At 37.4% G+C, this 21,924-nt stretch overlaps 1 protein-coding gene across 4 annotated transcripts in view; it reads left to right on the top strand.

Moving 5' to 3' along the window:
* FOLT1 (folate transporter 1) overlaps positions 1-21,924 on the top strand; it is a 242,002-nt gene that overhangs the window by 30,533 nt on the left and 189,545 nt on the right. For 2 of the 4 annotated variants that reach the window (XM_089801155.1, XM_089801154.1), the window contains exon 3: positions 20,999-21,082. In XM_089801155.1, the coding sequence (XP_089657281.1) occupies positions 20,999-21,082 (84 nt within the window). The remainder of the gene's footprint in view (positions 1-20,998; positions 21,083-21,924) is intronic. The other 2 variants (XM_089801153.1, XM_089801152.1) reach the window with 1 other exon arrangement.

Raw genomic sequence — 21,924 nt, 5'->3', positions numbered from 1 at the left:
AAGAGGGATGATGCCTCCATGTTGTACCAGCGTGGCGATCCTCTCTGCACGGTTAAAACTGACCTCCTTGGGAACCTCTTGTCTGTTATCTCCTTCACGTGTTGAATCCTCCCGTTCTTCCTCACTCTTTGATAGGTGTATTTTGTTGTTTCCTAAGCACCTCTTCCATGGTTCCCACGACTCCTTACAATTGAAACATAGTTTTTTTCCTCCTGAGTTCCTATCTGGTAGCTTCATCCAATGAAGGCTTCTTTGGTGGGGGTTTGTTGTCTTTTTCCTTTGGAGTCAACAGTGGTTTGGTGTGTAACTCCAAGAAGATGAGGTTGATGATGACACCATACTTCAAGCCTTCTTTATAGCCTTCGAGAGGGTGCCAACATTAAAACTCTTTACCCATCCCTTCAGTGGTTTTTTTAAACCATCCATGAATAGCACAGTTTTCCGTCTCTCAGAGATGTTTGTAACCAGTGCAAAGAATCTCTGAAACTCAGTGATGTAATTGCCAACCGACCCATTTTGACTCAGCTGTGCCAATTCTTTAAAATTGAGTTCTAGATCTTTGCCATCAAACAAATCTATAAGCCTTTCTATAAACTCAGCATAAGTATTTACTTGGTCATGTCCAAGGGTAACCATAGCATGATGCCACCACTTGTGCACCATTCCTAGGCAGAGTGTGGTGAATTTAATTGCTTCCTCTTCGGGCATCGAATTGAGCTAGAAGAATGTATTTGCTTTTATTACCCATGCTTGTGTAGAGGTTGATCCATATCCATCAAACAATGACAAATTTACCTTGCTTAATTTCCTTTTGAAGTCATCATTGAAATAACCATGGTTGCCATCACCTGAGTACCTCAATCTTAATTTGGCATAATCTTTGCAAGATACATCTCCTTCCATATTTGCATTCCTCTAATATTCCCATAATTGTTCCTGCATTTCTTCAAATGTTGGTTCTTGTCCTTTATGAGGCGCTTCCATTCGTGGAGGTAAGGTCAATGTGGAGGGTCGAGAACATGGAGGATTTAACATTCCTATAACAAAGTCATCATTGTGTCCATTGTGGTCTCTAGATATTTTGCCTTCAACCAATTTTCATAGTGTTTACTCCATGATTCATTGAGTGTCGTTAATCTATACTTGATTCCTAGTGAGCTCTCTCAGCAGTGACATGACTTTGTTAGTGGGATCTTGTGAATGTCACATTCTACTGAGTGGCACTGCATTCGTTTCCGGGTATAAAATTGCATTCACTGTCCATATGCAACCAGGATTACTAGCTCTGATACCACTGTGATGTTCCTTTCTGGTGTTGACCTGAGAGAGTGTGATGGCCGTACACCTAGGTGCACAAAATTGTCTTTACAGTAAAGTTGGAGATTGCATAGTAGAGAAAAGGGAGACAATGTGTACGGTAAAATTGGATAAAGGCAAACCATATGGTGATTTGGAGATAGCTGTATGGAATGGAGTGCGTACAATATGACCAGGTGTGCCGTACAGTGGAAGTAGAAGGGTATGGTGGAGGATGGAATGTGAATAGGGCCGTATGGTGTGGGATGACAAGGGAGGAGACTGTTCAGTGGAATGCTGAGATAGTGTGTGCAACGCTAGACACATAGTTTGTACAGTGTCAAAAAGTAGATCATACATGGGTGATGAACAAGCCGTACGGCGGATAGAAGATGTCGTACAGATTGGTTGACACTAGACGAAATCAACTGAATGGCAAGGAGGGATGTTGCACTAGATTGTTCACTATGTCTAGGTGTTTGTACGTTGTGGGGAGAGAACGTGCGAACGGGGGGTATTGTATGCCTCTGCAATGCCATGCTAGATGGAATTAAAAGAATAATTGAATACCAGAATTACTCACCAACACAGAGATATACGCCAACCACACATATATGCAAATTTGTCACCAAATAAAGAATAACATTTTTAGATAAAGATGGTGCCCGAATTTGCTAGATCCAAGCATAGTAAACCAAGTAGAATAGGGTAGGCTAAAATCCTACCGAAACTGCACCACGAAGTAGGGAAGATCTTTCACTTCCGAAATGGCTAAACAATGAATCTCCCAATGGAATTTGCAATACAAAAATAATCAAGTTGCATACCTAAACAATCCAACCCGATGAACATATATACGTTGTTGGAGGAGAGCTCCCAAGGGAGAAACTAAGTATCGATACATGACACGACTAACACCTATAAATAAAAATTAGAAATGGCCCCGAGATATACTAATCAACCGGTCCCACATACAAAGTTTTAATATTTTATTTATTTTATGATGGGGACATTATAGTTAAGATCCACCAAATTAACACTAACCAATCTTGCATTTGAAGTTGTAGCATCCTCATCAATTTGCGATGGCTCCTTTGGTTCTACATTCCATGGTGTTGCTGGACTCTCTTTATATACACATGCCTTGCAATTAACAAGATGTAAAGCACTATTTACAACCAAGCCTCTTTGCTTTACTAGAGGTAAGTCTATTTGTTTTAAAAGGCTAGATGAAACTATAAGTAGATAAGTTCTTCTTAGCAATTGAAGAACTTGAAATTTGAGAGAGAAAAGGAATGGCTAGAGTGGGTAGTCTTCTATTTTTGTCCATGACTGTTGCACCACAAAATTAGGTCCTCTTGTGACATAATTCCTATATCCATATTAGTTGCAGTAGAATAACTCTCAAGAGTGACAAACTTGGTCTACTTAGTGAAAATCATGCCAACATATTACGATCACAAAGCTAAGTACCTAGCCTAGCCTTGTACTACTTAGGATTCAATGCATAGGCATCCATATGCAAGGGAGTGTTGAACTTGTCTCATTTGTATTGAATGATTGGCTGAATGTGCTTATTATAGAATGCTAAAGCAAGGTCCTTCATTCACACAATCCTTATTTGGTTTAAGCATAGAATTCCTGCACTCATACACCTTTCAAAGGGTAGGTGCATCCCCATCCCTATATTTGATGACCTAAAAAATTGGAGCAATGATGGAGCCAGTGTATTTTGCATCACTCCAAAACACATCAGTCTTTATGATGTGTCCTTCACTCCTTCATTGCTCTATCTTGGCCTTGGCCAGCCGATTCCAATCTATTGCCATAATCATGAGTTGCAATGCCTATGGCTACTCAATCGTTCTTTCCAAGAGAATGAAATGGGATATATATTTGTTCTCAACAGGTTTCAAGGATTCCTTCATGAAGCTCCTGAAGGATGCATGTGAAGCGTGGTGGTTGTAAATAAACATTTGCACATTTCTCACATCGTAGGCCTCTTCTCTAATCCACTCAATTTTCCCCATGTCCTTGAGTGCATTTTTCATGGCATGAATACATAATGAAGTCCACCAAACGTGTCTATAGGCTGCTTCAATAAGTTTTCTTGCAGCTTTGCACGCATGTGCTACATCTATCACTTCTTGGACCACATTTTGTGGCCCAACCTCCTCAATAGCTTCCCTAAGGACCTCAAATTGGAAATCAGCATCTTTGTGATTATTTGTACAATCAATTGGCTCGTGAAAGTAAGGAACCTTTACACATTTAACCATGATGTTGATGAGAAGATGATACCTAATGCTTATTCACCCATCCATAACTATGTTGCATCTAGGTTCCACGCAACATACCATCATCTTCTCCATCAAAACATTGATCTTGAAATAGTTCTTATGCAAGAGGTATTAGCCTAGTTGCATATATGATGGTCTTCCACTCACCATAATTGATATCATCTCCTTATAATAAGGAGATCGAGCTACATGATAAGAAGAACTTGCCAATGACATCGTCTATCTCATCCTTCAACTACACATTGAACACTTCAACACTGGGGTTACTTTGCAACTTTTGTTTCTTTTTACCCTCCTGTGATTGGGCCACAACACTTTGAGTGGACGACGGTTGTTTACTACTATACTTGGTAAATTACATACATGAAATAATAATACAGATGGTAGTGTGTATCAATAATAGGAGTAAATTATTTCTTTATGCGCTATGAATTAATTACAAAGAAGAAGACCAAAGATGGTTAGTGAAGTTTCACAATTAATTTGACCCTAGATTGCCAAGAGGGACACATCTGTCAACTAACTGACACAAATATATCAATAGGCATTGTATGCTGATGAAAAAGGTTTTGACCAAAGTTCCCAAACTCGCTTAGACTTGCCCAGACTTCTTGAGTCACAATCTAGGTAGCCCTGGTCGAGTCACAGGGTCTTGGACTCGGTTGAGTTTGGGATGTGACTTGCCAAGTCATGGTGAGTCGCAAGTCACTACATGACTTGGTGAGCCTTGATGACAAATCTTGATCAATAGACTTCGAGTTGTTTGCAAAACTAATAAAATAAAAATAGAATGTTTTAAGCCATTTTGTCCTTCTATTTCTTCATTGCAACCTCAAAAAACATTTCATTTCGTTGTGTATTGAGAAGATGAGAGAAGTATGAGTTTAGAAGAAAAATAAGAGTCCGGAGGAATGCAACCAGCAAGGTGGAAGAGCTAAAAATATTCAACAGATCAAATTGAGACTGCGTAATACTTGCATTTAGAGTATATTCGAGCGCATTCACTCGAAAAGGCACAATAGATTGTTTGTGGAGAGGTTGAATGATCTAGTATTTGTTCATTACAATCTTTGTTGTAGAACAAGACAAATTTTGGATAGTCTCCAATCGGATAATGCCAGAGGAGGTTGATCCAGAATCCAATGGGTCATTGAGTCTATCGATCTTGTCTTTATTGATGAGGAGCTTGAGTGGATTGATAAGACAAATAGAGAGGCTGAGGTTGTGGCCATGGCAAAGGAGGATAGAACATAATTAGACATAGGCATAGGAACAACTAATATTGGTCAAAGTGGCGTCTCACATGCCCAGACTATGGTTGTTTTCATGCAGTGAAAGACAGGGGAATTGCCAAAGGAGATTTCCTAGCCCCCAACAAATAACCACACAGCGGAAACAACAACACAAGGCAGCAATAATGCAAGATTTGATACCAAATCACAGCTCTTTATTTATAGATATAATTGATTACATGCAATATGCCCGGCTGTAAGGCTTTCTGGGTTAGGGCCAAATACAAGTAGCAATTACAAATTCAGTTTTGCAAGATCCAACGAGATCCATTTACAAACTCGATTTTAGCTAGTCTAGATCCACAACTGGATAAGAACACCAAGAAAATCCACACTTGTACCCTTAAGTCCACCAAACAAATTCTCTGGTTCTCAAGCCACAGCCCAAGCTCTTAAAAATTCACATCTACACAATCCTCTTCACTCCTTCGAATGAATGAATTCTCTCTCTCTCTCTCTCTCTCTCTCTCTCTCTCTCTCTCTCTCTTTATGCTAAAGACTCCACAAAACCCTTTACTTATACCCAACTAAGCCACAAGTCGGCCTAGTTCATACAAACTAAATTAAATCCCTCACATTAAATATATGTTGAACCACAAGTCGGCCACAACACAAATTAAATACCCATACATAAATTAAATGCCAAAAGTCGGCTCACAGACAACTCGGCACGAACATAACCAAAACCAATACTGGCACTCGACACATACAGGAACACTCGGCATCCACTAGCTACAATAACTCGACACCCACTAGGAGCTACAGTAACTTGGCTCTATTAGAGCTACAATAACTCGACACCCACTAGAGCTAAAGTAACTTGGCATCCACTAGAGCTACAAAAGCTCGACATCCACTAGAGCTACAGTAACTCAACCTCCATTGAACGGCTCGACAACAACATGAAGAATTGGAAACCATTGGCACTCGGCTCCAATATGCAGGATTGCAAGAAAGCCTAGGATGCTCCTACATCAGACACCCTAGGTTTGAAAAGAGGTTCTAGTAACTGAAAAAACATCTTTTGGGATTTAGCACATAAATCCCAAATTGGTTCTTCACATACATATCCTCCAAATCTTCAACTTGTATACTCTTTCCCTTGTTCTTCTTCAGCTTCTTCACATCCATTTTAGGTGTGCTATAGGTCTGCTTTCCACACTGATCTCCAACCTTCTCAGAATTTGCCAACTCAACTCAGCTGCCAATACTCAGGTTCCTCCTACCGAGCTCTTCATTCTTCAAAGGAATCAGGGAAAACTTTCTGCCACCTTTCTCTACGGTAAATACATTCTTGACACAATCATGCACAACCTTGCAATCATATTGCCAAGGTCTACCAAAGAACACATGACAACTGTTCACGTCCACAATATCACACAACACTTGATTCGTATACTGCCCAATTTGGAAATCAACAAGGCTTTACTCCCTCACTTCCAAAGCATGTTCAGCTTGCAACCAGCCAATCCTATAAGGATAAGGATGTCTTACTCTATTCAAACCAAGTTTTTGAACCATCTCCTCAGCAAATAGGTTATCAGTACTACCACCATCCACAATTACCTTGTAGACTTTACCACCAGACTTGCAACAAGTCCTGAACAAACTAGCCCTCTGACAAGATTTCAATGTCCTCTCACCAACTAGTACTCGCTGAACCAACAAACTTTCTCCTTGCTCAGGCTGACTATCTTGAACTACAACATCATTCACAACAACATTTGTCCTACGAATCGGACATTCAAAAGATCCATGCCCTTTTTTTACCACATCTGAAACAATTACCTCGGAGCTCACCTCTACTTGTCCTTTTTTTCTGATCAATAGGTTTTGATTCACCTTTTGCACTTGGTTTAGCTTGTGCCAAGCTATCCAGCGTCTCCTTCCCTCTAGCATTACCTTGACTTTTCCTTTTCAACTTATCTTCTGCCTTCAAAGCATATTGATAAGCATCCTCAATTGAAGAAATATTTAGCATACCAACCTCATCCTGAATATTGAATCTCAAACCATTAATGTACCGAGCTACCTTTTCCTTTGACAATTTTCTATGACTAGACCGAATAGTCAACTTGTAGAACTCCTCAATATAATCTTTCACAGATATATCTTTCTGTTTCAGATTTTGCAATCTATTAAACAACTCAAGTTCATAATCAGTAGGAATAAACTTAGCCTTCAACTTAGTCACCATCAACCTCCATCTGGTGATCTTCATTTCACCTTCGTCTTCTCTGTCTCTCTGTAATTCTTTCCACCAAAGAGCAGCATTAATTTGTGCCAACCTCACTCTGAGTGGATCCTCAATATCCCCAAGCTCAAAGTAGTCTTTCAATTCACCAATCCAATCAATCAGGTCTTCAGGAGTCAAAGAACCTGAGAAATTAGAAACCTCCATCTTATGTTTCAGCTTCAATTGAGATCCAGGTCTAGCAAACTGACCAACCCTAGTTCCAGTAGGTCTCTCCATATGATCAGTTCTGTCCTCACCACTAGATCCAACAACTTCAAAGTCTTTAGCAACTTCCTCATAATAACCTTCAGTGTCCACATGCCTAGCTACACCACCTAAAGCACTTACAATTTCAGCAATCATGTCACTCTTCATCAATGCAATCTTAGATCTAAACTTTGCTCTAATCTTCTCTGAGATCCTTTCTTCTACAACATCACTAAGATCATCAATTGACCTAGGGTCCAATCTTCTTGGAGGCATCTTCTAAATTTTTGCAAACCCTCAGCAATAGATCCACCAATCCAGAAGATCAATCAACCAGAAGATCAATCTTCTCAAACCCAAGATCTTGATTGAAAACTGCCTCAACTTCGGCGATCTGTCTACACACTTAGGAACAACCTTCGCTCTGATACCACCTGATGCAGTGAAAGGTAGGAGAATCCCCAAAGAAGATGTCCTAGCCCCCAGCAAATAACCACACAGTGGAAACAACACAATAAGGTAGCAATAATGCAAGATCTGATACCAAATCACAACACTTTATTTATAGATATAACTGATTACATGCAATATGTCTAGTTGTAGGGCCTTCCGGGTTAGGGCCAAATACAAATAGCAATTACAAATTCAGTTTTGCAAGATCCAACGAGATCCACTTACAAACTCAATTCTAGCTAGTCCAAATCCACAACTGAATAAGAACACCAAGAAAATCCACATTTGTACCCTCAAGTCCACCAACCAAATTCTTTGGTTTTCTAGCTCTTCAAAATTCGCATCTACACAATCCCCTTCACTCCTCCAATGAATGAATTCTCTCTCTCTCTCTCTCTCTCTCTCTCTCTCTATACTAAAGACTCCACAAAACCCTTTACTTATACCCAACTAAGCCACAAGTCGGCCTAGTTTATTACAAACTAAATTAAATCCCTCACATTAAATATATGTTGAGCTACAAGTCGGCCACAACACAAATTAAATACCTATACATAAATGCCAAAAGTCAGCTCACAGACAACTTGGCATGGACAGAACCAAAACCAATATTGGCACTCGACACATATAGGAACACTCAACATCCACTAGCTACAGTAACTCGACACCCACTAGGAGCTATAATAACTCGACATCCACTAAAGCTATAGTGACTTGGCATCCACTACAGCTGCAGTAACTCGACATCCACTAGAGCCATAGTAACTCAGCCTCCATTGAATAGCTCGGCAGTGACAAGAAAATTTGTAAATCACTAGCACTCGGCTCCAATATGCAAGATTGCAAGAAAGCCTAGGATGCTCCTACATCATGTTTAGTCATAAGCCTGCCTTAGACGCCTTTGTAGGAGGGATGCAAGCTCCTCTGAGGCTAAGGTTGAGCCAAAGCCATAGACTTGTTTTTTTTCATATATGTTTGGAACATTTTGATGTCATGGATTTCATTTTTGTGAATTTTAGACAATATTTATAATTAAATATAGCTAAGTTTACTATTACCTTCAGCTATATTTTGTATTTGTACTTATGTGATCGATTTATATTTATTGATGTGATCAAATTAGCTTCCATTTGATGATGTTATTATGCCTTTAATATTCAATAATGGGTGCATGAAACAAGTTTGAAATCCTTAAAAATCTATAAATTTCTTGGAATTTTTTCACTTTGCCGAGTTTTTACCATGTCACAAGTCATGAGTCAAGTCAGCCTCGCTGAATTGGAGCCGAATAGGAGTATGGGAACTTTGGTCTTGACATCTGTCCTACTATCGTTGCAATGCGTGACTAGAAGCATTTGGTTGGCCATGTTGAACTTGTGTCTTATGAGACAAAGTAGTAGGCATTGCAATTATTGCCATCAGGAACACCCTAAAGCTTGTTGATCTCAATTCTATATTTGAGATTTGCAGTTTGTTCCAAAATAGCGCATGGTTCCACACCTTTCACACCTTTCCTTAAATAAAAAGGAAGTGTACATTAACTCTAATAATGCTGCCATGCCATTATACGCTACACATGTTGCATCTTCATTTCCTTGTGCTACTACTGTTCCCTAGTATGGCTGGTATTCTTGTTACGATCTATTTGAGAGGACTTAGGATGAAAATGACACTTAGGACCCTCACCAGTATTTCTAACTGGCAATTTATAGTAGCTGGTGCTTGCCATGGATCTAGTTTGGGCATCAAGATCAGCCCCATGGTCACCTCCCTTAGGTTCATATTATGATTTATTTCCACTACGAGAATGAACTTCTATCTCGTCCTCACTGATATTATGAGAGCTCATTGACACTACATTTCACAAAATTAATTCAATAAACACATGGTTTCAACGTAGTTTAACAATTTTGCAGTGAATCATGGGGATGCATTCTCTCCTCCTAAAGCTCTTTGTTTCCAAGACAAGGACTTGGGGTCAGGGATAGGGTGTCCCCCGTGATTGCCACTTGGACGACGAGAGATGGCAGAGACAACTAAGAGCCTCTGAGATGTCTTTAAGATGCCCACGAGTCCCCTAAGCATCTTGGGGACTTTTGGAAGTCTCCCATCCCTAGAGATCTCAAAAGTGCATTTAAAAAAATAAATCTTTTTTATTTATTTTTTCAAGCAAATCATATAAATCTATAAATTTGGCTGATTGAAGGACATTTTCATATCATTTGCAATCCTAATATGGGCAATTTAGGAGAATCTCTAGCTGTTATTGCATACATTATTGCTGATTATACAGGCTACCCTAAATAACAATCAGAACTATCCAACAATTCTTTATCTAATTCCATTTTCATATATGGTTAATTTCAATGTATAAGGAATTCATATAATCAGTGGTGAGCGATAGTATCACTGTCCATAAAATATCAGTCATAATCAGTAGTCATATTTTAATTTGATGCATACAATTCATATCTTAGTATTTAGTATTTGCAATTTTTCTATTTCACTAATTTGCCAAAGTTTCATATGAAATGTAGTTCTTATACATCTTTTCATAACCAACTTTTCTAGTACTATATGTATATCAGCATGCCCCTTGCCACCCCCGTTCTGCCATCTTCTGTTCCCCGAACTTAGGCCCTTTGTCCCCCTCATCCAAACTGAAACATATCCCACCTTCCCCTATCCCTTGTCCACCATTCCCCAATGGGTGGTGAAACACTGTAAATCTGCAAACAAAATTTAATATTTGATGTTGAATCTTGAGGGCAAAATCAGGAATGGCTCCAATGTTATGTTGAAAGGAATGGCAACAAATGGGTATTCATACATCCATTTCAATATAACATTCAAATCTTCTTTATTTTACCCTTCAACATCAAATCTGATTTTGAAAGTGAATCACGAAAAAACAACAAAAGGATTTGAGAATTAGAAAATGAACAAACAAAAAACCAAAAACCTACCTTGTGCTTGAAAAATCTCTCCAAGTTGGTATAGAGTCCTCTCACTCCTTGTCACTCCTCTTTAATTTTCTCTCACTCAGCCTATGTCTTTTCACTCCTTGAATCAGCCTTCTTTTCTTTTCATCTAGCTGTTGAAAATAATTAGAAAACCAAAGGCATAAAAGGCATGGATGGACCTCACTTCAAACTATGGTTCAACCCTAACCCCAAAAAATTAATGTTGCACAGTCTTGGTTCAACCCTAACCCCAAAAAATCAATTTTACCCTTCAACATCAAATCTGATTTTGAAAGTGAATCATGAAAAAACAACAAAAGGATTTGAGAATTAGAAAATGAACAAACAAAAAACCAAAAACCTACCTTGTGCTTGAAAAATCTCTCCAAGTTGTTGTAGAGTCCTCTTCTTCTCACTCGTTGTCACTCCTCTTTAATTTTCTCTCACTCAGCCTATGTCTTTTCACTCCTTGAATCAGCCTTTTTTTCTTTTCATCTAGCTGTTGAAAATAATTAGAAAACCAAAGGCATAAAAGGCATGGATGGACCTCACTTCAAATTATGGTTCAACCCTAACCCCAAAAAATCAATGTTACACAGTCTTGGCGGATAGGGGGTATGGAGGACAGGAGGAAAGAGGACTTCAATTTTGGAGACAATGATGGGGCAGGGGGGGAGGGAGGGCATGGCCAATGTTGTATAAACTATATACAATACGTATAGTACTTGAAATGCTAGTTATGAAAAGATGTATAATAGTATAGGAAGTAAAATAGCAAACTTGCAAATGCCAAATACTAAATACTTGAACATTGAACTAATGACCAATGAACATAGAGTATTGAATCACTAATTACATTTTAAAATTAAAATACTAAGTAAAATTGTAGAATCGACAAATGGAAGATTTCTATTATATCAAAAATATCATAAAGATGATTGTAATGAGTAGCATGATACTAAAACAAGTACAAAATATAGTGGAGGTAGTCCTCTAATCATCGCTAAAGACGAACTCCTCATCATTGGAACTTAGTAAAGTGGGAATAAAAATATCATCTTGATTTGACACAATTTCCCCATCGTTTGTTTTTAAATTTGAAAGCAGGCATATGGGTGCAATAACCCCTAGTGGGGTCAAGGTGAAACACCTTTGAATTCTTCATTTTTGAAGCATTTTTTTTTTTCCAAAATTGATTTATTTGAACAAAATTTAAAAGCATGCAATTTTTTTTCCAAAATTTATTGTTATGGCCATTCAACGAGGGACCCAAAAATGTCCACAAGATGGTTGGAGGACTCCAAGGCGTCCCTATGTCCGTTTTAGGGATGTTGTGTTGTCTCGACGACACAATGGTGGCAAAAAGACAGTGGTGGGCAGTGCCTTGTCCTTGTCCCCTTGTCCTAGGGATGTCCCCACCATGGGAATTTGAGGGTCCAAGAGGGGACACATCCCTGTGTAACAATGCAATTTTTTTAAATTTTAAAAACCACCTTCGAGACGCTGAGGAATGTCTGAGCATTCTTGAGACACCTGGTTGTCCCTGTTGGCTTTGGATGTCTCAGTAGCCATGATATGACAGTGGGGGGACGCATTGCCCCAATCCCTATGTTTTGGAGATGTCCCCCTCTAGGAAATACTGAGTTTGATGAGGGGGGGATGCATTCCTACATCTCATAGGTATAAATAGCTTCTTCCCACAATGATGTTTTAGTCACGCCTTAATCAATAGTTTGAAAGGTTATTCAGTCCAATTTCTTATAGAGAAGCACTTTATTTTGAAAAATATTTCCAATTCAGAGTCTAGTCTAGTTCTTAAGTTTATACTTGACAAGTTGAAGGTGCATGGAGTACATGGCTGTCCCAAATCTAGTCTTCCCTTCCAACCACCATCCATATACTTATGCAACTTAGTCACATCACTGGAAGTTTAAAGGAAAGGTTCTTCAAAATTGAGAGTACTGAGGAATGGGTAGTGGTTTGACCCTTTCCACCTCAAAATTTTAGAGAACAAGAACTATTCATTACAAATCAAAATTCTAATACAAGAAATCTATCTAGCCTTTCTAAAATAGAGTCAATTTTACATCTATGATCGTTCCATTTGAATATTATATTTTGTGTAATTGCGTCTACTAGATTGAGAAAGGAAATATTATTCCTTAACAAGGTTGATGATGACCTAAGACACTCAATCCCATTGTTTTTTTCATTCAGGCTAGTAATGGCATTATGGTCACTTCCTAGAATCCAAGGAAGAATAGGAACATAGAAAAAACATTTCTTATACGTGACCGGAGCACCACTTACTTAGGGAGTTAGTGGGAGCATAAGCCATTATAAGCAAAATAGAATCTCTAGACTCAAAGCATGTAGCAATCATAGAGATTGAGATTCTACTTGCAACCCACCAGAATTGTTTGATTATGTGAGGATTTCAAAGATACCTTTAGGAGAAACCTAACCAATACAAACGCTTGGAAAAATCATTTGTAACTCTTATTTAAGGGGACCTTTTTTTTTTTTTTTTTTTTTAAATTTTAAATTTTTGATCAGTAAACGGCCGAAGCCTTGATTTTATTTATTTAAAATTTATCTTTTTACATTTTCCTCCATTCGTGCGAGCACTGGTAGGAAAGAATGGGGAAGAAAACCTCCAGTCTGGCCCGAGACTTTAGTGCAGAAATAATATATCAAATTTAGAGTTCCTACAAGTGTAGGATTACAAAGCTCCACTTGATGGAGTTGAAGAGGGCATTCCCTCTTCAATACATATTAAAGGAGGCATACCTCCATGATAGTGAACACAAATATTCATTAATCTTTTGAATACAATGTTCTTTTAAGAAGAACTAATGAGCATTCTCATCTTGTGCCGCACATTTATTTAGATAGAGATTACATATACCTTGCTCTTATCTTTAGAGCTAATGAGCCTTCCTTTAACTTTAATTGCGCTTTTGAAAAATCATGTTATTTTCTCTCATCCTCGCTCTTCGAGTATTTGCCTTAGCTTTGATAAGTTCTCGGGCCTCCTTTTCTTTATTTCTGCCTTTTTGGTCTGTTATGCTTTTCCTGTTTACCTGCAAAATACACCATTCCACCTCTCTTCTCCTAATTTACAGTTAATTAATCATTTCCATGATTCAATCCTCATAAAGCTAGTTCAGGTTAGGTATTAATGAAATTATGGAATTGCATATCTTAATTCTTGAGTTAGTCTACTAAATAAAACATTACAATCTAAGTTCATTTCTATTGGCAGTCATGCTATAAGCTTTATTTCATTATTATGAACATAAGAAATTTATGAGCACTTTAGGAACCTTTTAATTTGTCATAACATTTTCTGTTTTAAAGATTATCATTTTTGTGATCGATGAGACTACATTGTAGGTTGGCATGCCCCTAATATATGATGATTGTTTTGACTAAATGAGAAATTAACTTGTTACATTCCCTATCTTGAAGTCTGCTATGTAAGAAGGCAATATATGTGTGTGTGTGTGTGTGTTTGTGTGTGCTTACATTTGTATTTTTGCATTTTTATATTATACTCACAACTGTTTCTATACTTGTTTACCTTTAAATTTATTTACATTTATTTACATGTAATCTTGATTTCCTATTTTGAAATCATATTTCTTCACCTTCCAAGTTCTTCTTTCAAACTCTCATGAATTTCTTCAATTTCTTGCCCATCAGCTCCTAGGTTAGCTAACTTATCTGCGTCTGTATTGCCCTCCTTGAAAATGTGATTCACTGTATAATCTCCTATATCTTCAAGAGATTCCATTATTTGTTCAATAACACTATTTAATTTCTAGTTTGGCGTTCTATCCTGTCTTATTGCATTTATAATAATGGCCGAGTCTCCTTCAATCGCAATTCTTTTAAGCCTCCATTTTTTGCACCATGCTAGACCTAATCTTATAGCTTCTATTTTAGCTTCGTTATTTGTCTTAATTCCTATAGGTTTTGCTATCCTTCCTAATATCTTTCCTTCTGCATTATGTAAACATATCCCTATTCCCGCCACTCCAGGGTTTCCCCTAGTTGCCCCATCAAAGTTCAACTTAATCCATCCTTGCTCCGATGGTTTCCATTTATAGTCCGCCCTTGATAAGGATTTATTGTCAACGCTAGATCCAATCCAGGGAGGAACTTTCAAGCCATACCACTTCTTTCTTTGGTTGTTGTCTTCTAGTGAGAATTCCATCATTGATTGTCCCAACATATTTCTATTGTTTGTAATTTCGACAATATTTGCCTTTAGTTTGTTCAAAAATCTCTCAATGTTCATCCTTTTATCTTGAAAAATCCTACGGTTCCTTTCCTTCCATAATTCCCAGATTAACAGAGATGGGATTATGTATCTCATTTTACTGTATAAATCCTCCTTACATGATCTCTGCCATGAAATAAAAACTTCTGTGATATCATTTTGAAGAGCAGTCTTCAGATCTAATTTCTCCAGAACCCAATGTCAACATTTATTGGCATACTCACAATTTAACAAAATATGATTTATCGTCTCACTTTCTTTCTCACAAAGGGCACACCTAGAAGGACCATGGTACCCTATTTTTTCAAACCATTCAGCGGTGAGAATCCTTTTCTTGAAAGCAGCCCATGAGAATAGACCTGCCTTAGGAAGACAATTTCTATTCCAACATAGATCAATGGGAAGATTGGTGGATGGGTTATCTATCCCAGATATAACTTTGAAACCTTCTTTCGAATTGTATACCCCACTCTTTGATGCAGCCCATATGATTATGTCCTCCCCAGAGTGTGGATAGAAGTTTCGTTCTTGTAGAGCCTTGTTAAGTTTATCTTGGAAATCAAGGGGAAGTTTGTATCCCTCTAGAGAATTCCATGCCTAGCTACTCCCCTCATTATTATTAATCTGTGAAAAATAGTCTTTAACCCGCTCTCCCTTACTATGTTTGATTAGTTCAATCAGCTGATCGTTCCCAAGAATTTCACGAAGGGCCGGTTTTCCACCCCATGAGTCATCCTAGAATAGAGCCTTATCCCCGCTTTTCACGTCCCAAGAAAGGGACTCTAATACTATATCTTTACATTCTTTTATGAAGTTACATATGCGTGAGCCCGTTAGATAATTATTAGAACGAAAAACACTTTCCTCCTCTTCTCCTAGTAAGTATTTATATCTTAGTATTTTAACCCATTTTGCCTTTGGGTTTTTAATCATTCTCCATACTAGTTTCGCCCCCAAGGCCTTGTTTTGAAGCGTAAGGTCTTTTATTCCCAAACCTCCTCCTTCTTTTGGCTTACAAATTTTATTCCAAGCAATTAAAGCTAGTTTAGATTTCTCCTCTGACCCTTGCCAGGAAAAACTCCTTAACTTTCGAGCTATCTCCTTATTAATACCTGCCGGGATTCTCATGCTCATCATCTGATAAATAGGAACTGCAGAGAGGACTGACCTGATCATAACAGCCCTTCCCGCATTTGATAACCATTTTCCTTTCCATTGATCTAGTTTCTTAGAGATATTTTGAATTGTACTTTCCCATAAGAGATTTGATTTGACCCCCTTATCCAGAGGTAAACCTAAATATTTACATGGGAAGAAACCTTCTTTGAAGTTTAGAATAGGTTTAATCTCATTCTTTCGTCTCTCCTTATTTAAGGAGACTTTTTCTCCTTTGTTAATATTGAACATTGAAATCATTATTTGTTTCATTACTTTCCTTAATGAATTTTGGTAATATTTTAATGGGGACTATAAAACTAAAATTATAAAATAACTCTTAATTATTTATGCACCACTTAAAAATTGTCACTTATACATATAGGTATAATGTGCTTATTAGCAATCGCTAATGAGAAAATATAATTTCTTTTGTGTAAGTGGTTATCTAAAAACATTGAATATACCATAATAATCTAAGGCATATGACCATTTAGGCAATCTCTTTCATACAAGGGCATATAGTATTGTGGCCAGAAGAGTCATTTTTGAGAGTGGTGTCATCAAAAAGAACTAGCAAAACCAATTTAGCAAAACCAATTTTGTTAGTTCTTTCCTTGTAAAAAAGAGTGATATTGCCTCAAATAATTTTAGACCAAGGAAAATAGCCTGTAATAGTATTATAAACCCTTAACCCCATTAGAGCATCACAATGTTTGAGCAAATCTCACTTTGAGGGTTTCAGTAGAGAGAAGATTACACTTTATATAAATTTGAGAAGACTTCTAGATAGAAATTTAGATGGAAACTTATGCCAAACTCAAATGGATAGTCCTAGATATTGTAGGAAAAAAAATTACACACACACTTATGTTACAAGAACCTCTTGAACACAGTGATACTGTACAAATATAGCATAGATAACAAAGAATTAGAAATAGGGGAAGAGTCATCTCATTCATAAATTATTTGTATGATACATATGATGCTCGAATAACATATGGAATATTTATTTGTTGATATTAGGCAAGGGTACACAAGGATGTGTCTGCAGGGGTTTAGCTCCTGTCTTTGTTCTTGAGGTGTTCTAGGTACATGGGATGCATTGGGTATGTTTCCAAGGCATCCATCTAAAAATTGTATAACAAAAAATGTCCCCAATCATTGAGGATGTCCTAAAAATGGTAATGGGTTGACTAGTTGCCCCCAAGATACATTGGGGGTGTTTAAGATGCCTCTAAGCATTTCGGGGGACAACCGACTATGTCCTTTTAACCCGTGCTCAAAAAACATAACAACTTAAAAAAACCATTTGTAAATGTTGTTTGTGGCCTCTGTGCACCTTTTTTCAGGAATGCAAAGTAGAACTCTCTAAGTCATTCTAATACCCATGGTTTGATCCAAAATGTGCTTTGAGAATGGTTTGGATAATGGAAATCAAGTTCATAACAAGCCCTTAGTTTTCCATCCGAGATTTCTTAGTTTAATCATTCTAAAGATTAGTGCTCTGGCCTCTATGTATTTTGTCACCTTGGTTGACCATATTTCTAGAGTATGCACTAACCACTTTGTTTGGTTAACCATTTCCGTCATAACAAAAATATTTCTATCCCTTATCACAGTTCACCTCTCTGAATACTAGCTTTAATGGTATATGCTCTCAAGAAGTTACTAACCCCCCTGTTCATGATGGTTTAATGGTCCTCATTTACAAGCACCTTAAGGCTAGTGTGGTCGGGCCATCTTTCCAAGCCAATTCTGCTTCTAGGGAGGAGACTGAAGCTTCCAAATCATTTGATGATGAGAATTTTTGTGATAGTGATGTTAGTGGGGATTCATAGTCGAATGAGGAAGATGGAAAGGGTAACAAGAATAAAGCTGAAGGGGATACCCCTAAGAAGAAACCCATGCCTAAAAGCAACAAGTATTTGGGGAAGAAAAGAAAGAACCCCAAGGGTGAGGTCTCCTCCGATAAAGAGTACAACGAAAATGATGCAGATATGGACACGCATAGGGATGAGCCTGGGGAGCAGAGCAAGAGGAAGAGGAAGCCCCACCTCCAAGATACCACTAAGAGCCCGGAGGAGCTTAGCACCCCCTACAATGTGCTGGATGTTGACGATTTCACTCTTGTTTAGGCTGACAGGCCTAAAGATGACAGCCCTCCTGCTAAGGATTATGAGAACTGAACTTCTGTGGACATGGAGAAGCTGAAGTTAAGGGTTCCCAGGCAGAGGAATAATATCCCCATTAATGCTAAGGAGAAGGGAGATGTGAATTTGGACCAGATGATTGATCCCTCGATGCTTATTCTCAGTGATACCAGTAGAGATTGGGGCCTTGATGTGCTTCTTACCACCAAGAATGGGGTGCTGGATTTTTACAAAGCTATTAAGTGGTCCTTCCATGAGTTCAAGGACATTCATTTGAAAATTAGAGCCATGGAGAGTAAGGTGGATATATTGGATGCTGCTGCTGTTGGTAGGGATTTGGTCGATGGGGTCAACCTGAATGTGGGGGATAATGTTGATATGGGTGGGAGAGTGAAGGAGACTGCTGATTATAAAAGGGTTGGAGGACAGGATCTTTGCACTGGAAAGCAAGTGTTCCAGCATGGAGAATGCTTTGAAAAGCATTGCTATTCAAAGCTACAAGTTTTTAAAGGCCTCCAATGATCATATCAAGATTCTCCTTGGTAAGATGGAGAGCCTTAACACGGACAGGGCCATTATACAGGTTGCAGATGAAAAGGATTCTCCTGGGAACATTCAGTCTGGCCCTAGCAGAAGGACCAGAGTCAACGCTAAGAAGAAGGATTGCACTGCTGCTAAAGAGATCCTGGAGATTAGGAAAGCTGCTGAGGAGATGGACAAGCTGGAGCTCAATGCTGTGGAGCTGCTGAAGTGTCTGGGCTACATGTGAGTTGTTCTTGTGTGTTCTAGTTGGTGGTCTTTTTGTGGGGGCTTTGCCCTTTTTGATCGTGTTGTCTTTCGCTCTGGCTGGCTTTTGTCCTTTGCCATGCCCATTTTATGTTTGTTGTTTTTTGTGAAGGGTTTCAGGGCCCCTTCAAAACCTATTTTACTTAATAAAAAACAGTGCTCTGGCCTCTACAATAGACATCAGGACGATATTGATCTAATATGGATTTGGCGAGAAATTCATTCACTTTTAGTTTGATTTCAATGATGTTTCAGATAAACCTATTACTAACCTGTTACAAGTCTAGACGATTTTTTCCTAAGTTCTATCTTTTTCTCTGATTTGAACAACTCCCTGTTTTATGTGAATATTTTAAACATAAATTGGGTTTATAATAACTATTTGAGCAATATATGGTCGTTGGCCAGTAGCGAAAGTGACATTGTGTTCACTGACTGCAAGGGCTAGGATCATGAGCAGATTCTAATTGATTTTTGATGCCAATGACCATAGTTGACATGCTTATCTGGAATTATCACAAAACTTAGTGCGTTGAGATGAAATACGCACAAGCTACTCGGTTTGTAAATCTTCAATCTCCTTTCCGCTAGACCTGATCAATATCATTCTTATCTCTTTACTTGATTTTCTTGTGTCATTAGTAATAGGCAGAAACTAGATGCATTCTAAATTGAGTACACAAATCAGAGTTTTGTATTTTTGTTTTCTGTGCTGGAAACAAACATTGTAATCATGCTCTTATTTCCTTCCCATGATTTTTGAATTGGCATAAAATTATTCAGGTTGAACTTTCTCATTCCAGAGATATGACTAGTTTTCTATTTGTTCGCTATGCAAGATGGAAGCAAGTATGACTCCTATCACAGAAAACAAATGTAAAACAAACTGCATTGAATAAATTCAACTTATAATAATGATAAATATCTTTCGAAAACCATTTATTAGGATTCATGTGACCAAGAGATGGTTGTTAACCTCTTTAATCCATTATATTATTTTGGCCTCCTTTTCTCATGCATTATATAGCTTCAATGGACAATTTGTGATACCAAGGCAAAACAGTAGTTTACATTTTTAAGTTAAGCAGAAAAAAATGCTCTCTTTATTAAAAACTCTTCAAGAATACTGAGCAATATCCTTAGCCTTTGCACCCAACACACATTAAATTTCTGTGGTTTTGTTCTTATTAAATTTTCTTTAATGTATGCTGTTGTCCTTCAATTGAAAATTCATTGGCATAGCTTGCATGAAATACATTTATATAGAGAATAAGCTTACATCTTTCACATCCATTCCTCTGTACTATGTAGAGCACCTTATGATTTTGTAAATCGCAAGCCTGAACATTCACCTAATCAAAATTTTAATATGAGTTTTTGCCGCCTTGGTTGGCTTGCTTCCTTTTATGCAAAAATAAATGAGGCAGTAGAGGTTTGGCACAGTACAAATTATTACCCAAGCACATATCCTACTTCACTTATATTTTCTTCTTATCCACAACTTGATTTTTTGATAAATGATCCTTTTCAAAGGGGTTTTGTATTCCCCTTTTTACAATTTCTAGTCATTGACTTGATGAAAATACGTGTACTTCTTTTCTTTCCTTCTGTTTTTATTTGAATTATACATATATTGCAGTATTTTGTGAGATTGTATCTATCCAGTATTTACCTTTAGGAGACACATTAGAGACGAGGAATGTTAATTTTCAAGCACCCAGGTTAAAGGAGATCAATTATGGAAATTAATGCTTATTTGCATATTAGCAAGCTCTTCTATTATCACTGTTAATATATGAATAAGAAATTGTTCATTTATTCCCCATGCAGCAATGCATTTAATGACTTCTTATTTTCTACTATGTTCTCAAGTTTACAGGGGTTGAGGGGACTCTATTCTGGCTTCTTTCCTGCAGTTTTAGGTTCAAGTTTATCATGGGGCTTGTATTTCTTCTTGTAAGTTGTTTTGGCTATTAAATTACCTTTTTTTCTTTTTAAACTACTGTATCATCTTGGAGAAACAAAACAAAATTAAAACCAAAGTAGTATTAGCTGGCATTTGTAATCATCAATTTGTAAGTATCAGTGCTATTACCTGGCTTTTGTAGCTTAGACGCAGTTTATTTTTTCACGTAAAGTTATCACCTTAGTCATTAGAATCTCATTGTGTGAGAATTTGCATTTTATTTTTGAAGTGCTTCAACTTTAAATTATTAACAAACAAAAAAGTTTAGAACTTTTTTTTTTGACTTTCTCAAGTGTTTACAGAATATTCTTGGAAGATTGTTCTCCTGATTGCAATGCAAAAAGAAGAGTTAAAAGAGTGCTGGCCACCCAAACTTTGGTATCTTTTTCTTTTCTATGGAAGCTACAATTTAATCTTTGCACACAAGAAAGAGCAATCAAGATGCAGCACTTAGCTGTAAAGATAACATTTTAAATTTTGAAACAATTATCCAAGAAAGGAACAAACCATATTGCTAGCTAGCTATTCATTCATATGAGCATAGACTTGGCAAAATGAAAAAACCAAGAAATTTAGGATTTTTTTAGGATTTTAACTTGTTTCATGCCCCCTTTATGAAGTAAACCTTAAAGACATAATAACATCATCAAATAGAAGCTAATTTGATCACATACACAAGTATACATCAACCACATAAGTATAAATGCAAATTATAGCTGAAGGAAATTCCAAACATAAATATATAAATATTGTTAAATGTAAACAAAAATAATGGAATATGAAATCCATGAATGTTTAAAATAAATATTAAATAAAAACTACGAGTCAATGG

The sequence above is a fragment of the Cupressus sempervirens genome, chromosome 9, assembly GCF_028749045.1.
Source record: "Cupressus sempervirens isolate cs-2001-9-10 chromosome 9, ASM2874904v1, whole genome shotgun sequence".
NCBI classification, from domain to species: domain Eukaryota; kingdom Viridiplantae; phylum Streptophyta; class Pinopsida; order Cupressales; family Cupressaceae; genus Cupressus; species Cupressus sempervirens.
The sequence above is the reverse complement of the archived record's forward strand: the minus strand, read 5'-3'. Positions and strand labels throughout refer to the sequence as shown.